The following is a 21,259-nucleotide window of genomic DNA, read 5'->3' as shown; positions in this document are numbered from 1 at the left end:
TATATTCATGAAGAGAATCTAAAATAGTATGATGTCCAGCCGAAACTAAAGAAAACCAAAATCATAATTATCTTAGCAAATATATAAATCACACGCTCCACTCCTGACAAAGTTGTCCATTTACAATATGAAATCTACAAATTATAGAACCAAATAAGTGGTCGCGTTGTGATAAGAATAAAAAATGACACGAGTACGTTACAGTATAAATCAAAAGTGGGCAGTGGGCCAACGGATGTTATTTACTTTCAGCAAGCTAAAGGTAAGCTAACATTGAGAAACTTTTCAAAATCGAGATGTACTTTCACAATGACACGCTTCGAAAAGAGAAGGCAGATAATGTGTAAATAAAATAAAATTCCAGAGGATAAAAGTTCACCTTGAACACTTAGCAAAGAGGCCGAAGAAAACAATCATTTACTGAAAATTGACATCAGGCAAAACAAAGAGGTTAATGACATTTATGATAATTTCTCAGAATGACGCATCGCATAAATACAAAAAACTACCATAAACGAAGGTAAAAAAATTGTGAAATTCCATTGGCGCTAGAAGTGATGAACTCGCGAGGAAAGCCCCAATTGTAATGAAAATAGGCACGCCACAGTTCCGATCGGGAGACGCAAAGTAATAATGAGAATATTTTTAAGAACTTTCATTTCCCTTTAAACTTGCAATAGACTGCATGTATCAAGGGAAAGGAATAGGAGCAGGTAGTCATTCATAATACGACATATACCTACGATGAATTCAGAACTATTCTTTCGCCCAAAATGGCGATTCTATTATAATGCACTCCATCGTGTGTTGCCGACGAATGCTTAGCTAATACGCTTAGTTACAAAGGCCTGGAGCGGTGCGTTATTAGTCTACTTATACACTGAGTTTCTCCGCATTTCCCTAGTTTTGAACGTTTTGGGCCATAATTATGTTCAAATGTCTAAAAATCTTAAATCAATTCCAATTGCGAGAACGAAAGGGAGAGCAAAGATACCACGTGACGTAGACTGCAAACACGCGCCGTGTTTACGGTCGAGAACACCGTGAATCCACCGATGAAAGGCCGTGCAGAATTCACTCTCACACACAAAAGGTGACTAAACGGAGAAGGGAGGCGAGAGTGATTGAAAGGGATAGGCATGAAAAAGACCACGGAGTAAACTGGAGGGAGGATTGTACGATATGAAGGTGCCAGGGAGAAAGAGGGGGTGAGTTAAGAAGGGCCGGGCGAAACACAAAAGGTATGGAGGAAGAAAGGAATATGGACGAAGAGGAGTGCTCGAGAAAGGAGGATGGGGATCGCGATGATGGAGAAGGGATTGTGTGAGGATGAATACAGGTTAAAAGGGAATGGGACGGACGGGGTGGTATAGGAAGAGAGGTCGTACACTCATATCCCCTCCCTCTCCCGACCACGTTGCATGCGGGCGCGAAATAAAAACGCGACCCACTTCGGCGAGTGGAATTCAATCGTCGTAATGAGTTGCGTGCGGAGTATCCCGGGGAGAGAGGTGTGCAAAGAGGTGGGAAAGGAGGGGAACGAGGGCTTCCGTGTGGGCGGAAGCACCAGAGGGTGGGCGGGGGAAGGTGGGGGTGCAAAAATTACGGGCGGTCGACTAGGGCCGGCCGGCAGCGGCGTGTTGAAAATAAACTTATGGACGAAAAGAAACAAAAGAATGGATAAGCACATACGCCCGCTCCCTCCCTCTCGCACACATACTACACAAGGATGACAAAATGGCCGAGTAAGCAAGGGACCGCTTGGTGGTGACTGGCTGTAGATAAGAGGTGATAGTGCAGAAGACCCTTTAAGATATTTTTTTTCACTCTCTCACGCACGGAATTTTGGAAATAATTTTACCACCCAAGAACGGTAACTATTTGAACGGTTAGTTTCCAAACGTAAGGGTTTCACATCCTTTCTGAAATTAGAGGAATGAATATTCCCAAAATTTCAATCAAAATTAATGCATACCATGAGGATAAATTACAGAAAATGTAAAATTACAATATTTACAGCTATTTAAATAAAATCAACTTGAATAAATTATTCGTAGAGAACAACTTGGAAGGGTTGCTTTCGTATTATGTCCATAATCACAAATTTTTATTAAAATAAAATTCACCTTCTTTAAAGATAATTTGACAATAATCAATACAACTACCCTTTATTTTGCCGAGAAATTCCATTAGAGAAGCATTCACTGATTCTTTTAGCAGCAGATAACAGATGCTTCATACCGCAGCCATTCTGCTGTGCTAAATCACCTCCAAATAACAATTTTCCTAAGTTGTTGAGACCTGACGTTCTTGAAGTAAGAGATATACAAAAGTTGAGCTTCAACTTTTATATATATTACTTCAATTTAAATTTCAACTTTATTTCTCCCTACATCTTAAAGACACGAGTTTCAAACCACCGATAGTAAAAGTTACAAGTACTGTCTGAATATACTCACTTATTACAATTGATAGCGTTTGAATCATGGCTTTACACATCTAATTTATTCCGTTCTAATACTCACAATCAGCCACGCTGAAAATTACCAATTTTGCCAACAACATCTATTGACTCACATGGAGTAACTTAGGTACACTAATGAATAAATAGAAGGCATTTGCTCTACCATTTACATATTAATGGAGGCCGCGATTCGTAGCGTACCCAATTACAAATCATTCCATATGTTTCTTTTCCGAAGCCTTATTTGAACGAGGAAACTTCATTCATTTGGGAATCAGGCAATTATACGGGCAACGGGAATTATACCACTTACAAAAATTCTCACCAATTTGCTAATTCTTGAAATTCTCATCATTGAACAGACATCATGGGATTTCATGCGCTCATTAGTTATCATACCAATCAATGTGTACGGAAAAACGTAATCAGCTGCTTGGAATAAAGCTTAGTAACGTCCATAAAACGAGCCAAGTACGAACTAGTCATGAAATAAACGCTCTGAAACATGGATTTAAATTGATAGAGAAAGCGAAAGAGGGACAAAATAATCAGAATTGATAATTATATCACAAACGAAGACCAAAATTCGAGGTAGAACTGAAGGGTATTCAGTTTGAGAAATGTAACTAACAAAAATAAAATTCCTCGTCCATACGGTAACTATGTTGCACTACCACTTCCAGACTTACCTTTGAAAAAAAAGCAGTCAGTGGGCATGTAATACCAAAACTTTCTCAGTTCAGCGATACAATGGGTGGCCAGATATGAAATAAATAATTGCAAAAATGCCCATTAACAAACAGATTCAAAATCAGAATTACAGATACCCGATTTTAAAGTTCGTTCATTTTCCGATGCAAAATTTCCCTAATATAAATGCGTTTCTGGTTATTCTGAAGGCTACGTCACCAAAATATTCTCTTAGTGTTACGAAAAACATTAGAAATTTTCATACTCCTAAATGTGAACAACGTTGATGCGAGGATATGAACTGCCAATCACACCTAGAACTTAATTTGTAAATGACGTGTATAATCTGGTCAAAATAATTTCCGGCCTTTTCCCCGCATATCTAAGAGCCGGAAATTCGAGAGTTGCAACAAAAAATGTTCCAGATTAAAAATAAATACGTCTATTTAAAAATCGAGGAAATTTTACGATAACTAGACAGTAAAAAAAGTAAAAAAAATTGGATGCAAACGAAAATGGAGGATATCGCTACAAATCGTAATTAGTAGACCACTACTGAATTCCGCAAAATAAATACCGAAGCTTTTCAAATGCTTCCGGTATACCCTGACGATAGCTCCCCAATGAATTCATTCCTTTCAAGCGGGGATCGCGATCCACAACGTTAACGAAGAGGCAGGAGATGGACAAAGAAGCTGGAGCGAAAAAAATATAGAGATGGAGGCCTCGAGCGCGAGAGAGGTAGGGAAATGGAGGCAAACTGGGGCGATCACTTTCAAAGGAGCTGGGAGGAAGAGCGCGGGAGGCCACCTGGGACGAACAGGAGGATGGCGGTACGTGCAAGGGTGTTGGTGGATGCTGGCTGGATGGGTTAAGAGTGAGGCAGAACATCACGTCCAAGTCTCTAATCGATAAATGAGGTAGAGGACGGGTTAAACATTAAGCCACGCCTCGTACCTTAAAACCTCTTCCACCAACCACCACCACGCACCTTCCTCCCTCCCCTCAACTCAGCCTCGCGGTCTCTCCGGCACTCTCCAGCCCCCGGAAACTTCGCAACCCCATAGAGCATGCAAACCGCCTGGGATGGCCTCCGCGCCTCGAAATAGCGAGCTCACGCAGGTGGAGGGAAAATTATGGAGTGCACCATTAGCACCTCCACAGTCCCTCACCTCACCTCCTCCAGGATATGGCCTCACGAATAAGTGTCCGACAATACACGCTAAGGGCAGGTTTATGGTGGGGTGACGGAATGACCGAGTTGATAGCTGAAAGCTATTAACGTGTTTACTCCAGGTATCTTGCGGACCACCATCTGTGGAGAGATTCCGCAGGATGATAATTTGAGTAAAAACTGAGATTCGAATTCGGTACAAAATATTCTCTGCACAAATTTAGCAGAAAAGAATATATGAAGAAACTTTTTTCACACTGAGCTGCTTCACTTAACAGGATATCGCTAAAATGCCGTGATTCATAATAATCAAACAGCATTCAAGCCACCCACCCCGTGTTCACCAGTGTTTTTAAAGATAATGTAACGATCGCATAAGGCACGGTAATACAAGTATAGTGTGTCATGGACATGCTTAGGGGAAGAGCAAGAAAAATCATACTCATTGCTTTATAAACTATTTGACCAACCTTAGGGATCCGAGTGTCTTGGAACTGGGTACGCGGATTCCTCGCTCATTAAATTCTGAAGCTCTTTCCTAATTAATGAGAAAATTTCACCCCTTAATTCACTTGCAACTGAAACATTTGAAATTAACCTTCACTAATTGAGAAGATAAGTAAGGTAGCTGAAGGAGGACACAGACAGCTGATGTGATATACGTGCGCCAACTCTAAGAAGTTTTGGGGACAATTCAAAACATCAACCCTAAAAAGTCTACTCCTAATCCTAGTTGGTATGAGGGAATATTTCACCTCATATCTGTTAATTAAAGAGCTCGACGACGGAATAAATATGAGTAGGTACATCTAATGTTTTATGATATAAATAAAGGTGGATAATCCACTTGCGGGATAAAAAACATTCCATCATGAAAGTAAAAATTTGATAATCTGTGAGAACACAAGCACATTAACACCTGCCAATTTTGAATAGAGTTAAATAATTACCCAACGATTTTAAAGACGACAAAACCAAAGAGCCCTTCAAGGTTAGCTCGCTGAAGGCAACACCAAATTTGAAAGATGATGAAATAGGGCAATTTACATTTATGAGAAAAGTTCAGCTCACTATACGTACGTGGAAGTATTGAACGTAGGTCGAAGTGCCAAAAATCCACAGAGAAAAAAATCGTTCGCCTTGACCGGTATATCCGGGTTCGATCCGGTTGCGGGTGACTCCGTATAGTTATCACCGTGGCTAGTCCCGACATACTTTCATTAAAGTAGGTCAAAGTCTTTATTTATACGCTCATAAAATGAAAATCGAGGCACAGAAAATTTTGAGCAAATATTTCATCCCAATGCATCAAAATTCTCCTAATATTAAAAAGGGGGATTTTTCGCCCGCCGAGGTATAATATAGGAAGAATTTAGAAATTAAATCCAGAATACAGCTTTATGGCTCCCAAATTTACTATATCATTAGCATTATATAGTAAATCCTAAATATATGCATAATCCTCCTCACTTCTCTTTACATACATTTTAAGATTTCGAAAGTATTCCAATTATTCTGTTCTTACACTGGAATGGCACCCCATATTTTAACTAGGAATATCAAAATCCAAAAAGCGACTCTGTGAGGAAAACAAGCATTATTAATAGGAATAAAAAAGGAAAGTTATAAAAAAAGACTAAATACTAACTTTAAATTTAAAAGATTCTGTCATGATTTCCCATCATCGAGGTCATAGTAGATGTTACTTCAACACAAATGAGCCAAGTTCTGTTGCTAAAACAAGGTCGTTAACCCACCCAAAAACATTTCCAAGATATAATGACCATGATTTGCGAGTGGTTTAGTAAGAATTAATTAAAGTTGAAGGTGTTGGCATGAGTTAAACGAGGCGGTTGAATGCCTCTATAAAAAATCAAGAGCCATGTAATTGAGGGTGATAATTGAAGGTCAACAAAAAGGTAGCGGTAGGTTAACAAAAAAAAAGTCTTCATAAGAAAACAGTGGCGACTGAACATTCTGTGACCTCTCAAACTCCCAATACAACTGTCTACCGATTGGCTATTTTTCCAAGCTAATTTTGCGATCGCTCACGCTCCCATTTTCCAAGAAATGAACTCACCGCAGCCGGCCACCGCACGACCCATCACGGGGAAAATTATCAAGGGAAGCCTTCCAAAACCCCACCCTAGACCCTCCTTCCACCCCTCCCTACTCTCACCTCGAGCCTCCAAACATCAAACACATCCCCTGCCCCTCATCAACGCCCTCCAGCATCAACATATATTCGTCCACACCCAAAAACTTGCACTCGGGGTGCGGCGCAAGCAGGAATAAAACAAGCGCGGGCGCGGCTATATACCCTGTAGAAGTTTTTAAAAAAAGTGCGTAAGAGAGGAGGAGGCGGGTGGGCCAGGGGAAGGGTCAAAGGTCGCGGGGAAACGGGCGAGTGAAGGGTCCAACTCGGATAGTAAGCACGGAGGGAGAGAGAGAGGGGGGGAGGGACGCTAAAAAAACACGCACACAACACACGGCCGTGTGCCGTACGACGCACGAATGTGCCCCGCCCACTTCATCCCAACGCCGCAACCGCCACCTGTTCCTCTCACTCTCGCTCCGTACCTCTGCGTGTTTTCCCAGGTTAATTATTCTCTTCCTCCTCCACCCCAAAGGGGAGATTGGCGAGGTTCGTGCAGCAGTGGAGAGGTGGACCTGACACGCGCGCGAGAGAATTTTTTTTTACCACTGAATTACAGGCGAAGGCGCAATACGTGTTTGACTGCGTCGGCGACAAAAAAGATTTACACCCCACTGCCTTACAACGAATTGGGAATGTGAGCAGAGGCCGAAAGGTTAACAACGAAGGCCGTATTCGTTGAGGAGACAGATTATGCATGGTGCAAATGCACTACGGAGGAAAATTTATTTGCCTTCAACGGGATAAGAACCCGGACCCTTAGTATTCGCTTCAAAGAGATGGTTTTAAATTGAAATTCCGATTCAAATCTCTCCAAAAGGAGGACAATCACAGAACTGACTGGACTGAATGAAACCAATTCGGCATTACTCCATTATTATCCATATTATATCTGTGTCTTACAATTAAACACAAAAAAGCAAAATAATTCTCCCCGATTCCTTTTGAATGGGGCATATTGAAGGCAACTTGTTTGCTGAGAGAAAATAGCAATTCACAGAGTTCTAAAAATATAATTAAGACAGTTATAGAACACCAATATTAATTTTATGAAATTCGAGTGTGTCCTCCAATAGATTTACGAATGAGTGCCTTTTCGACTAATAAATCTCTGGCCCTTACACCACTTCATTTCCTTCAAAGGTTTCGCTAAAAAACCTAAGTTTCGCACAGTTTTATTTCGCGGATAACAAACCGAAGTCCGGAATTACAAGTGAGCAACGTACCAACCCTTGACACCCCTAAAAATACTGGCTATTGATATCCAATACGAGGAACATATTTCCTGAAGACCCATAAAGACGATTTTTTGCAACTACACTAGGGAAAATAAAAGTTATGCAACATGAAACGACCGATTCGAGGAGAGGAAATGAGCGAAGGGAGGATGTATGCTGCAGCTGGCATCAGTAGCAAAAAAAAACTAAAAGAGAAAAGCATGAGATACGGCCAAAGAGATTCGAAACAATGAAAAAATGTATTTCGAGGCATAAAAGTAAGGCTTTGCGATAGAGAGAAAGTAAATCCAGCAATAAGGACAGCATGGGGAAAAGTAAAATAAACAAATAAATTGGAAGTTCCACAATCACGTGAGCGAAAAGCCAAGGGAAGAGTATCTATGAAATCACTGCAGACGCGCGAGAAAACGGAAAACGAAGAAGCAAAAGGGATTTTATCAGACGCTACGAAGATTAAAAACAGCAATGTGGTATAGTGGAAGTGTCCTTATAACGTATACAGCGTTCAGATAATAAGTCCATCCAACATTTTCACTTAAACCCACAGAACATGTATGTACTAGCTCGGTCGAAATCCAAAAACTATTGGTAAATGTTTCGGCAATGAATAATATGGAATTGGAATAACGAATTTTAAACCAGAAGCTATGCAATTTCTACAGTTATCTACGACTTTATAGGTACATACTATATAGACAGCAAAATTACTATTCATCAGAGTGGGGAAAAACTCACAAGGCAGCTACAAATTTTGGCGGGGCAGTAAATCCTTATCAACACTAAAAATAATTCATTTCCGTTGCCAAAGAAAGCAAAATGGCAAGAGAGATAATCTATATGAGTAAACTGCTTACATTATTTTAGCGAAAAATATCACACAACATTGATTCCGATCTTGCCATAGAAGGTTTTATTCGTCCCTTTAAAACGCATACATCTTTACGCAAGGTAACTAAGAACCAAAAATGTTCAATTTTAAATGAAAATATTAACGAACAGAGGTATCAATGCTAAATTTTATTTTATAGTGAACAAAATAAACGAGCAATAACAAAGCCATTAAGTGAGAGTAAGAAAAAGAGTGAGGATATAAATTCTAATACAGGGAAAGAAATATGACGGTGTATGCCAGGTCGCTTCCAACGCGTTCCAAAGGCCAGTACAGAAAAGCGGGACCCAGGTCGTTTTTGTTAATTAAATAAATAAACTCCACCTCTCCCTCACGGAACTAGGGAAAGAGATGAGGTAGCTCCCGACAAACACCTACATTCGGAAGATACGAACTTACAACCATAATTTCTTCAATTTTCGCAAATTTTCATATCTTGACATTTCACTTTTCCTCTACGTAGTTATTCACACCATTTCTGATTTCGTGCTTAGCAATGATAGTAAATGAGAAAGTATTTAAAGTTAAAAGTACATAAAAATCCCTCACACAGGTCGTTCTATGCAGTGCATGCTTTTAAGAGTTATAAGTCCAAATACATGTCTATATTCCGACAAACGTGGGAAGTTCAAGAAGGCAGCTGCTTGAGTAATATAAAACAATTAAGAATAAAAATGTTTAACGACGACTAATAATTAATTGATTTACGAAATAAAATTGAAAATGCGCATCCCCAAACAAGTATTTAGATGTATACGATGCAAGACTACGAGGAGGCACGATGTATTTCTCAGAGATAAAGAAAATCACCAGCGGCCGAGATTTTAATGACAGAAAGCATTCGAATAAAACCAAACAAGCACTTAAATTTAACAATCAGAAAATGGGCCAACCGTAATAAAAAGCTAATACACGTAAGTCTAGTAGTTCGGATTAATTTTCGACTGTGTATGATGTATTATTCCATTTCTCATATAATATTAAAGTGAATACCGGGTTTCAAAATCAGTGAGCATGCAAATCGAGCAATACCGCTCCTACTCTTTCATGATGAATAATTATCATCTTACCTCCCAAATTTCGTAACTGGAAGTTAACGAAACAGCCTAATAAATTCTTGCTGAACAACGCTTGCTTTAGAGGGATCGACAATTTATAATTGAGATTAAAAATATAAAATGAAAAAACTATCTACATACCAGAGCCAAAGAACATCTTGAATCCTATGCTGCTGGGTGATCTGGAGCGAGCCTGAAAAAGTAGAACATAATAAATCGTACTTAGGTGATAATATCCAAATCCGCCAATTCTTGCAAACGAGCATTTAGAATAAGCTTCTGATCCATAATCACACGACAGGACGCATTCAGGTCACCCGAGAAATCAAGAGCATCAAAGTGCATCGTTATCACAGGCCATTGCGGTAAGATGATCATGAAATGCATGGTAAAACTGATCACAAAAACCTTCAAATCTTAATGCAGAATGATTGCAAGCCAACAAGATCATACGCATTTGCCATTGATAGGATTTTATACGTTGACCAAAACCACAACGATCCCAGAAAGTAAACATGAATCTCATCCCATCATTTATGAGTCACAAGAGTAAAAACTTTTAAAAGCTTCCAACGAGGAACCATATTGATTGAAAAAATGCGTTACAATTACATCACACGGAGAAAATAGAAATGACAGTAAATTACCACTAAAAATAAATACACTACAGAGAAACGTCAACGAGCAGAAATAAAATGTACACTTTTGCGAAAAATACACAGAGGAAAATATCATTCGCCTCGACCGGGATTCGAACCCGGATCTCTCGATTTCCGAATTCAAGAATGACGCCTCGGTAGCTTAACTGGCCAGAAATCGAGGGATCCGGGTTCGAATCCCGGTCAAGGCGAATGATTTTTTTCTCTGTGGACTTTTCGCGTAATTTGTGCATTGCGGGTGATTCCCGTAAAGTTATCACCGTGGCTAGTCCCGGTATATTTGAAAACGTATACTTTCCTAATTATGTACCAAGCTTTGGTCCTTTGGTTTAGCAGAAGAAACCTACGAGTTTTACCCGTGTTTTCCAGTACGGATAACAAAACAGAACTAGAGCATGAACAATTGTTCGAATCGTAAAGAATTATAACTTACCTCTTTGCCAGAATATTACTCAAAATCAGACGTCTGATGCATAATTGTTTTATATCTTTTCCATCTAAAATATCCAGCTATTTTCAACCTAATTAGAACAAAAAAATACGACAGCCTAAATTCCTCTACCTCAATGGTTGGTGAAAAATTCTTTAATTTCCATGATCATTAAAATGAAGCTGGAATTTCCTGAACACTACATACAATGCTATATGAAGAATAAAATAGTAGAAGAAATTGCTCAGTTAACCTCAACAACACAAGTAATAAACAAACATATAAATACCAAAAAGTCGCGGCTAAATTACATAGTATGCCAAATGGATTGACAAACAAATAAAAGGGCAGCCATTGGCGCTTATATCTCCAGTGTTGCAATAAGATACAGTTGTAAACTCGTCTAACAGGAGTACCATAGCCAAATAAAGTTAAAATAAAAACTAAGGAGCTGCGGCCAGTGAACTACAACACGAAATAAACTTCCCATAATTTACAAGTAACTACGGTATGCCGACTTCTTTCTTTCAATTTATGTTCTTTTTAATAGCTGAAACGATATTGCGAAGGTTTGAACTGCTCCGAAACAAAGTGCAATACTTAACGGAATTTAATTTTACAGTTGCTACGATACTGATTAGAGTCCGTGATGTATAACCGTACAAAATAGGGTAGTTTCCTTCATCAAAGAAAACGAAAAACATAGATTGCGATTCGTGATCCAACATTAACGTAGTCATAATACATAAATTATTTGGTTTTAGAAATCCCAGTTTAGACGGATGTTAATGGTCAATTTTAACCATTTGAAAAAGGCCAGATTGGCGCCCATGCGATGCCACTCTACGTGACGTCACAGGGACCTAGATTCTATACGAGTAGATAGGAGTTTTACATCGTCTGATATTACCAATTCATGCATTTAACACAGAGCTAAGGGAAACATTTCTCAATAATCACCTATTAAAATTGCCTATGGTCAGAAAGTTTCCTTCGTTTGATAGGGCATTAATAATCCAAGCGCCTCCTGCTAGCAGGGTACTCTGCTACCTGCTAGCAGCCTGCGTCATAGCGGCGCTCATATCATGGGTTGCAATTTATTTAATACGTCAGTACTTCCTGCTTTAATGTGAGCTATTACTGGGGCTGGGTGCCTCCTGGTATTGGGTTCCTTCATTGTAGGGATTACACTAGTTATTATAATCGAGGCAGGTACGCACGATTACGTAAGCTTGTGGTTCAAATTTTCATGGGTGTATTATCAACGAACAATCAGGAATCAGGAATGACGGCTATGGCCTTATTTGTTGAATAGGGTAGTTTCCTTCATCAAAGAAAACGAAAGGCATTGATTGCGATTCGTTACCCACCATTAGTGTATTCATAATACACAAATTATTTGGTATTTGAAATACCGGTTTAGACGAATGGCAAGGGTCAAATTTTATCCTCATTTGAAAAAGGCCAGATTGGCGCCCATGCGATTCCACTCCACGTGACGTCATAGGGACCTAGTTTCTACACGAGAGGATAGGAGTTATGCATAGTCTGAGGTTACCAATGCATGCATGAGGCACAGAGTTCAGGGAAACATGCCTTAATAATCACCTACTAAAACTGGCTAAGGTCGAAAAGTTTTCTGCCTTTTATAAGGTATTAATAAACCTTTTTTAAGCCAAGCGCTACCAGCCAGTATGGTATTCAGCTACCCGCTAGCAGCCTGCGTCATAGCGGCGCTCATATCCTCACCCCAAGCTAACCTCACAGAGCGGCAGCGGGAACCAGAATGACGTCACACGGGATTTTCCTAGCATTCACACTTAGCCGTCGCGTTTTAGCGCGCTTGAAAATATTCACTTTTCATTTTATCACGAAAACTATATATAGTTATTTAAAAATCTAAAAGCGTGGAATGCGTACTCAAGGAGTAATTATCTTTCGATTTAGGCAATTAAAAAAATTGGAAACCAGCCAATTGACTTCAAAACCGAACAGGAAGTAATCATCAGCTTCCTATTAAAAAGTATCTCACATACCAAGAGCTGAAAAAACTAGGAAAAAGAGAATGTGAAAATTGGATCCGATTGTAACCAGTAATAACTATTTAAAAACCCAAAATAAATACTCATTCGAGACTGCTGCAAACAAATAATTATGATGCGGGGTAGATGATGGGGAATAGGGATCTCAACCAAATTACAATGCTATAAGGGATTACAGGAGTTTGCATTCTATTGGTTCATTATAAGTAACCAGGTAAAAATCTTGAAAAAAAATAGACTATGAAAAGATGACAAACCAGTCGGTTGGGTCACGCGAACCGTTAATTTTTAACCATACAGAAGAATACTAGTCAATCAAGTCAGAGAGCAATTTCATTTCTGGATTCCCTTGAAATTTAAAATTCACTCCAGAGGATGAAACAGAGTGACACCAAGAAATGGGAATGAATGAGGACTTGATATAGACCGAGTCATCCTCATAACCAATTACCCCTTTTCATATAACCTCCTACGCTAGTGGAAAGCAATTACAGACGGAGCGGGATCAGGCACATAATTCTTCCAATTTAATGGTACAAAAGGAGAGAATACTAGCCTCGTATTTTTTAAGCACGATACGTTTTTTACGTACCTGAACGCTGGCCAAACGGAAAAAATAAAAATCAATGTCATAAATTATCTCAAATTCCACGAGCCCGACACAATTCGATTCTGTAATTTTTCCTCTGAAAAGAGATTTTTTTGTAAATTCCCATTTCCGTCGACTTTATTCTTCTGCTTCACCGTACATAAACGTTACTTTTATGCATTAACGCAACAAAATACGTCTGAGACAAAACGAGTGACAAATCCTACCAAACTAACCACCAACCAAAATAACGAAATTTAATAGAAAACGTAAATATTCCTCCAGCCAAAATACCTAAGATACCTTTAAATTAAATAAAAGACTATATTGAGTTGAAATAGAATTCCGTAGAGGGTCTGGATTTCCTATGGAATAATAAATCAGTATGCAGCTACACAAAAGTAAGAAAATTATTCAAGGTAACACTTTCGTGGGAGCAGAATTTGTTTACTACCCAAATAAGGCTTTACTTACTACTGTGAAATTAGCGATTGTAAGTGAGAGTGCCCAAAACAAAACTCAAGTCTTTGATACTGAGGAGCCTTTTTTTGGTGGTGGAATCCGCAATCGATACCATTTTTTTTAATGGGACCGCTCCAAAGGTTAACGTATGAGACAAAATAAATATTATGAAAAAATAAGGGAATGAACACACATTACGTGAATGCAGTGACATAATAGCATGACGAACGGCACAGAGTAGAAAATTAGTCAGCAAAGTAATGGCATGCGTTAACATTTGAACAGCGATACGAGATTGAACTCAAACGAATAGCTTGTAGTCATGGTTACAACGCGGGACTGATTAACATCATCAACAATACTTTTTAAACATACGATATAATATTTCCTGGAGTAAAACAATATATTAAACGGACAGGCTCGGAATCGGAAAGAAATAATTGCGTTGATTTTCATCTGATATATTTTATGTATATTAAAAATGTGCGATGTATGGAGAGAGATTTCGTACCCTATGGTAACTATCAATTGTTTCGCTTCCAACACAAGCAAAGCCTTATTCAACTATAAAAAAAACACCGGTTTTCACAACATACAATTTCGGAACATTTCCCTTAAAACACGATGAGAAAATTTGCGTTCATTCATTCATTTGGACTTATTTTTGAACCTTGATTGCTCATTATATTGCTTGAGAAGTTACCAGATTTAGAGACTTATTCTCGTCACAAGCTGTTAATACCATGGTGATACATCAGTAACAACGGGCCCAGTGGCGAGAATAATCTTCATTATGATCTGAAGATTCTTCCCCTTGCCATTTTTCCCCTACAGACCTAGAAAAATTACCATGTGTTTTCCAGGAACCGGGCCAACAGAATTTTACATTAACCCTCCTCAGTGGTGAAAAATCCGCTCGCTCCACTCGAACCCGCGACCCTACGAGTTGGCAGACCCCGCCGCAAAAGGATAAAATAGCGAATTGTTACGACTGTAGCTGATAACATTACCCTGTCCCGCTAGCAACCGAATTGCTAAAAAAAAATTAAAAAAAAATAAAAAAATGGTATCATGTCTTGTGCTTGCCTCTGATTTTTCTCGGAGAAGAGCAAAATAGTAGCTTTCTGCGCAGGCGGATCAAATGAAAGACGCTGCCAATCACGGACTCGGTGTGACAAGTGGGGGAATGGACTCGAAGCCCTCAGACCATACGCCAGGGATTACTTCCCCCTTAAATGGGTCACGGCTAGAGGCACTCTTTAAGGCAGGGGGATCGATGAGGGGGAGAGTAAAATGAGAAGGCAGCTGAAGAAAATAAAGATGAATTGATGCATGAAGCGAGGAAACTCCACTCGCACACACACACGTATGGAAAAAGGAACTATAAAACGTGTGGGGGAGGCGATGCGAGGGACGTACCACGCAGAGAGATCCACGAAAGAAACTCGTACGTCCTGAATGGCTCAAGCCCAGTTAAAAAATATCATTCAACTCGACATGACTCGGATTACAATGATCAACACCGAGGAATGAAATGAACCAATTACTGCTGACACTCAACACAAACATGAAATAGTTCGAATCGAAACCTAAGTTGTACAGTATTAAATTTATGTGGAATTAAATTACATAAGTGAAATAAAGTATAGAATATAATAAAGGATAGAATAAGTTTTGTACATTTCATTATGTCAGGTTGATCCCATGAACTCACGCACGGTACAACGAATTACCATCTCCCATGCCAATAGTTATAACTATGGGAAAATTGAGCTCTCCCCAAAAAAATTGTTGCTGTAAGTTGAGCTATGCCTTAGGTTGCTGCTAAATAGTACACAGGCTAGGCAAATTTTCACCAAAGTTAAGTAAATGATGAAAGAGTGGAAACCTTGATTTGAAACATTTGTGTTCTTTCATCATGGATATATCGAACTTCCACCAAATCAAGCCAGAAACGATTATGTAAGTTAAGTCAAGTAGTCGTGAACAGTTCCATTCTTCACGTTTCCTCGACGCCTTAGACCTACAAGGGAGACAAAGATATTTATAGATTTACTCACTCGATTTAGGACCCTACTTTTGAGAGGAATAATTTAATAACTCTCCTCTTTCAACTCCTCACAGTCTTTTCCTCTGTTTAACTCTGAAACTTATTAGATATGAGTGGATTCAAATAAGGCACATAAAAAATTGAGAAAAAATTGAAATACGGCTAAATCGATAAAAAATGAAGTTCTTTACGTCTGAAGTCAGCCAAAAGGTACTAAGAATCGCCCTTTAAAGCGATGACGAGACACTTGCAGGAGTTCTACACAAAAATACCTTTTGAAAACAAAATGCAATCGTATAAAAATCTATTTTCATTAAAACATTACTTCGATGAAATTTATAAATTAAGCAGGAGAGTAATTTAGCAAAATAAACAGAAAACGACACTTCAACACACGAACTGAAACCCCGCCCTCAAAAGATTTGAGTAACTGATACGAAGGCCAAAAAATAATTTCGATAATTTTATTCCTCTCGCGAATTGAGGAAATACTACAGCAAAGGAAATTACTTAGCAAATGAAATATTAAACTAAATTACAACCATAATATCGCCCGAGACTCCCAAATTCATTTTAATACTCTTTTTCCCTCCCGGAAATCCAGTGCGCAAATTGGATAATTTTTTTATTTCCTTTCCCGACGGTTCTGTTGGCTTTTTAACCCCCATAATCCCAAAATGCGAATCTTAGCATTACGTTTCCTAGGAATCAGTCAAATAGAATTCTACTAATATACATAGCATGAATAGTAAAAAAACATGCAAACTGGACATGAACCCGCAGCTCACAGGATTAACAGATGGGATCTTCATCGCTATCGCAATCGGCAAATAAGTTAACATTCCTCTCCTTTCTTCGCCCGTGATTCGCTGAACCAAAACAAATTAAAATTATTTCAGACGATAACGACAATATGGTGATCCAGTCTTTTTTGTGAGGCAGAGATTCAAAGAAAGAATGAGACACTCCAACGGAGAACAGGAGTAGGACTGACACATAAGTTGGACTTAATTCGTAGGTTGCAGATACGGCGGAGCTATCGTTAAAACGCTTCCAATAGCCACTCTCCAAACGAGATATCGAACAAAAAAAACCTGGTGAAGCGCCAAAGATTTCCCATAAAGAAGCGTCACCGCTACTCCATAGACGAGACAAACAAACAAAACGACACAGATGACATATGAGAATTCAGTCCAGCCACTCCTATCTAGTCATTTTCCTTTTGGGAAAAACTAGAGAGCGATTCAAAGCAAAACGAGGTCATCACATCGATCGACACTCGTGGAAATACCGATAGTTCCATTTCTTTAAAGGTTCCGAGAGTTTCTTTGCTTACAAAACAGCCCTTTGCTCAGAAATTCCTAGAACGAAAAAAAGAACGAGAGTGAAATAAGAATCGTTTTAAGGAGCTCTCGTCCTTCTGCGATGAAATTCAACACCTAATCCGCGGTCCAATTATTTATGAATAGTTTTTTGCATTTGATACAGAGGCACACTTCTACTGACGTAATTTCCTTTCACGCCCCAACCATATAAGATTAAGACACAATTCAAGTCACTTTTTATTTTCATTTCCCCCCATTAATTGATAAAAATATAATAGTCAATAAAGCCGTGTGGGTGCAAAACTAAAAATGTATTCGCTTATAAAAATCTAGATATAATCATCGAGTGGGTATATGTGACTTTCTGAACCAGTCAATGAATCCTTAACGTTCCCAGGATACGAGGATGAATGCTACTTATGTTTAAAATTATCAGCATGAAATAGTTGAGAGTTTATTTTAATGACAGACTTCTAGAGAGAAGAGTAGAAAAGTTGACGTTGAAGTTGAGTCGATGTCAAACTGGGATGAGAAGTACATCTACACTGACTCATGGGCTAAGATTTCTGCAATATTATAACAGAGGAGAGTGTTAAAATGAGGCCTTTCATCCGCCCATTCAATTAATATTCACAGGAAAAGTGACGAATACGGTAGAGATAACACCCATACGGTAACAACAGGGTAAGTTGATATAGTAGGGTCAAATGTTCTACACATAAAGGAAACATCCCTGAGACCAAAGTTTACTCTACACGGCATCATACCACTGAAAGACGTCGGAATAAATGAAGTGCAAGGAATGAATCTTTACTATTCTATTTTCGAATTTATGTTAACCGAGGTAGGAGAGCAATTACAATTACGGATGGATATAGAGGCAGAGAAATTTATACCTTAAAAAAAAAAAAACCATTTAAATATGATTATGGTTTTCGTAAAAGACCACAAACATGCAATTTAGCGACTTCAGCGCAGAATGCTCTACGAAACTTTTCGAAAAAAATCTCTATAGCACCACGAAAGTAGTTAGTGACGAACACCACGTCTCCTAACCCCTCAAATTACAGAGCGCGACGGATATCGAAAAGTTCGTTTCGTGGAAAAAAAGTGAAAGGCACTAAACAAAGATACAGAGGATGAAAAGAAAGTTCCCAGATGAAGATGATGGACCCGTATAGTTAAACGGAAGGAGAATAAGGGAGAGAGAATTTCGAAGGCAAAAATAATCCGAATTTAAAAAAATCTTGAATGACGAGAAAAGTGGTGGGATATTTTCGGTCTCAAGACGACGAGAAGAGAGACTGGAGAAGTATTCGGAAAACTGGGAGAGTGGCCAGAAATAGGCATCGGGCGTGGGGGTAGTCGCTCCCTCGGTCGAAGATTAGGATGGGGTTGAGAAGGCATGCGGAAGCGAGGGGGACACCACAGAGAGCAGGGTTGGTAGGTAACAGAGAGCAACCGTTTAAAAAAATATCATAATGCTTCCGATTTTCGTCAATTTTCAAATAAACGCCGCAAAAGATGATGCAATTATCATAAATATAAAAAGAAATATATATTCTCGGAATATACACTACCCATAAAAATAACCGTTAAGAGTGGCTTGTATATAGCCCTTCACTGCAACTCAAATCAAAAGTCCTAATATCAGCTGCAACTTAGTTTTATTCAATTCCAAAGAAAATTAGCATTGTTAAAAATATGATGGAGCACAAATAACTCTACTCTCATGAAGATGAACAATTTGCCAGTAAATATACCAACACAAAGACTTGAATAAGAATGAAAGTATCGTATATGAAATTAATGAATATCTTATTTTCTTTGATGATGATAAGTAGTGTATTTTTAGCAACACTGCTGCTATCAACAGGTTCTCATCGCTATAGTGAGGGAAGTGCATGTCTACAACCACTAGTCGCGTGAAAATATTAAAGCCTACATGATTAATCGAACAACTTTACTTTTGCGCTGACCGCTACTCGTACAGTTACAATGAGCGTTTTCAAGAAAAATTTGTACAACTAGAAAGAAGATTATCATATTAAACTCACATTGTCGGCACTATTTTTATACAAATAATAGTAAATACAAAATGGAAACAGGTAAATTTATTTTTCCACGAAGACTTTTGCAAATCAGTGAAAACTACGATGGAGCACAAAATAAATATTTTCTCTCCGCAAACTGACATAGGTACTGACTGTGAGTTAACAAGTAAATGTGTGCAAAAAACACTTGATCAAGACAGGAAGAAAAAGGATAACGTGAGAAACGTGTGCTAAAGAGAAACGGGGGAAAAAGAGCAGGGAGAAAGAGAGAGAGAAGAGGAAAATATTTTCATCCATTCCTTTGCCACCATCATTGATGCTGCACTCAGAGGATGCATGAAATATCCACCGGGTCGATTCCCACACGACGACCTGGATACATGAATCATTACGGATCCTTCTCCGATGGATGCAAAAGGCACAAAAAAAATAAAAGCAGTCCTCCTTCATCACTTGTTTCGCGGTGGAAAACGGTGGCTTTGGAAGTTTCGAGCCCGACGTCATTCGAAGAAAGGGGAAAGCAATCGAATCGGTAGGCGACGCGGGAAGGCCACCGACATCGGGGCCCGTCATATCGGCTACACACTTCTCCTCCACGGCTTCGGATGCATATGAGCACTCGGGTGAGGAAAAGAATGCCACGGGTAGAGGCGACCGTGCCACGACGGCTGCAACGGCCACGACGCGGTTGGAAGAGGACACTCGTACAAACAGAAGAAATAAGGTTAGGGGATTAGGACAATCCATTGCCCACATTAACAGTTTTCCCGCAAAACAGGAAAAGGTTGATAAATATGTGTAAAATCGTTTCAGGCTTGATTTTGTTCGCTATATTCTTGATGAAGAACACAAATGGTTATTTCCACACTTTTTAATTCAACACTCAACAACCAACCATGGTTTCAACACATTGTGTCATTATCAAGGTCTCTTGAAAATGGCACCATGCGTTGAAACCATGGTCGGTTACTGAGTGTTGAATTAAAAAGGGTAGAAATTACCATTCGTGTTCTTCATTATGGACGTTGATAAGTACAATTACAATTCGAGATGATAAAAATTTAATGTCATCTACGCTAAGATGAAGGTACAGGTAAGTATGGTAAGAGAGAAACCCATCATCGGCGTCAGACTGATTTTACCTTAACGTCCTTTGTGACGGAAGGAGTGCTGTACTTCAATAACCTACATAAAACCAAGTTAGGATTCTTCTGTCAACGTCTGCCATTAAAGTTAGAATTTCAAATCGAGATCACATACCTAGTAAACAACACTAGGAGGGAAGACATCACCCCAAAAGATGGGAACAAGAAAGACCGCAAGTATATAAAAAGGTTCATCATTCGGGAAACGTTATTTTTCCTGGTGGATATTGACGATAATTTCATTACTTTCTCCCCTAAAGTAAACTATCACGTTCGAAAACAAGCCCGGTCAAAATAGACATAGACCCTTGTATAAATTCCCAACAAGCTGAAATTTTACAGGAACGCTAGGAATACCACTTTAATGGCATCCTGAGAAGTACCCATCGATCCCGCAAAAAAATTTATTCAAGGCCAAAGGTCACAAAAATGGTTTTTTTTTGCATTTTTTCGCCAAACGGTTAGTTTTACGATAAAAATTGTTCGGCCCTAAATTGTACATCAGAAAATTATCGACCAAATTGGCAATATATTTTTCTCTCCAAGATTTACCATTTCTTAGAAAAATCCAGTCGAAAGTTAGCTGGAGCTGTCCAATAATGTTTGGAGAGAGCAACAATATAGTCATGCAATATTACAGCTCCAGCCAACTTTCGAATGGCTTTTTCTCAGTAATGGCAAATCTTAGGAAAAAAAGTACAGGACAATTTTGTAGACAATTTTAAAGGGCCAAAATAGGCTGAATCTAAGAATATTTCAAGGCTTAAAATCGATAAAGTTTTCACGATTATTTCTTGAAAATACATTTCCATCCATCATGATTCAATTCACTCAC

At 38.9% G+C, this 21,259-nt stretch overlaps 1 protein-coding gene across 1 annotated transcript in view; it reads right to left on the bottom strand.

Annotated features, from left to right (window-relative positions):
- LOC124167367 (neuronal calcium sensor 2) overlaps positions 1-21,259 on the bottom strand; it is a 685,552-nt gene that overhangs the window by 539,598 nt on the left and 124,695 nt on the right. Inside the window, exon 3 of the mRNA XM_046545408.1 lies at positions 9,810-9,861. Within this exon, the coding sequence (XP_046401364.1) occupies positions 9,810-9,861 (52 nt within the window). The remainder of the gene's footprint in view (positions 1-9,809; positions 9,862-21,259) is intronic.

Source organism: Ischnura elegans, chromosome 1 (genome assembly GCF_921293095.1).
Source record: "Ischnura elegans chromosome 1, ioIscEleg1.1, whole genome shotgun sequence".
Taxonomy (NCBI): Eukaryota; Metazoa; Arthropoda; class Insecta; order Odonata; family Coenagrionidae; genus Ischnura; species Ischnura elegans.
This window is presented reverse-complemented; position numbering and strand designations above follow the sequence as displayed.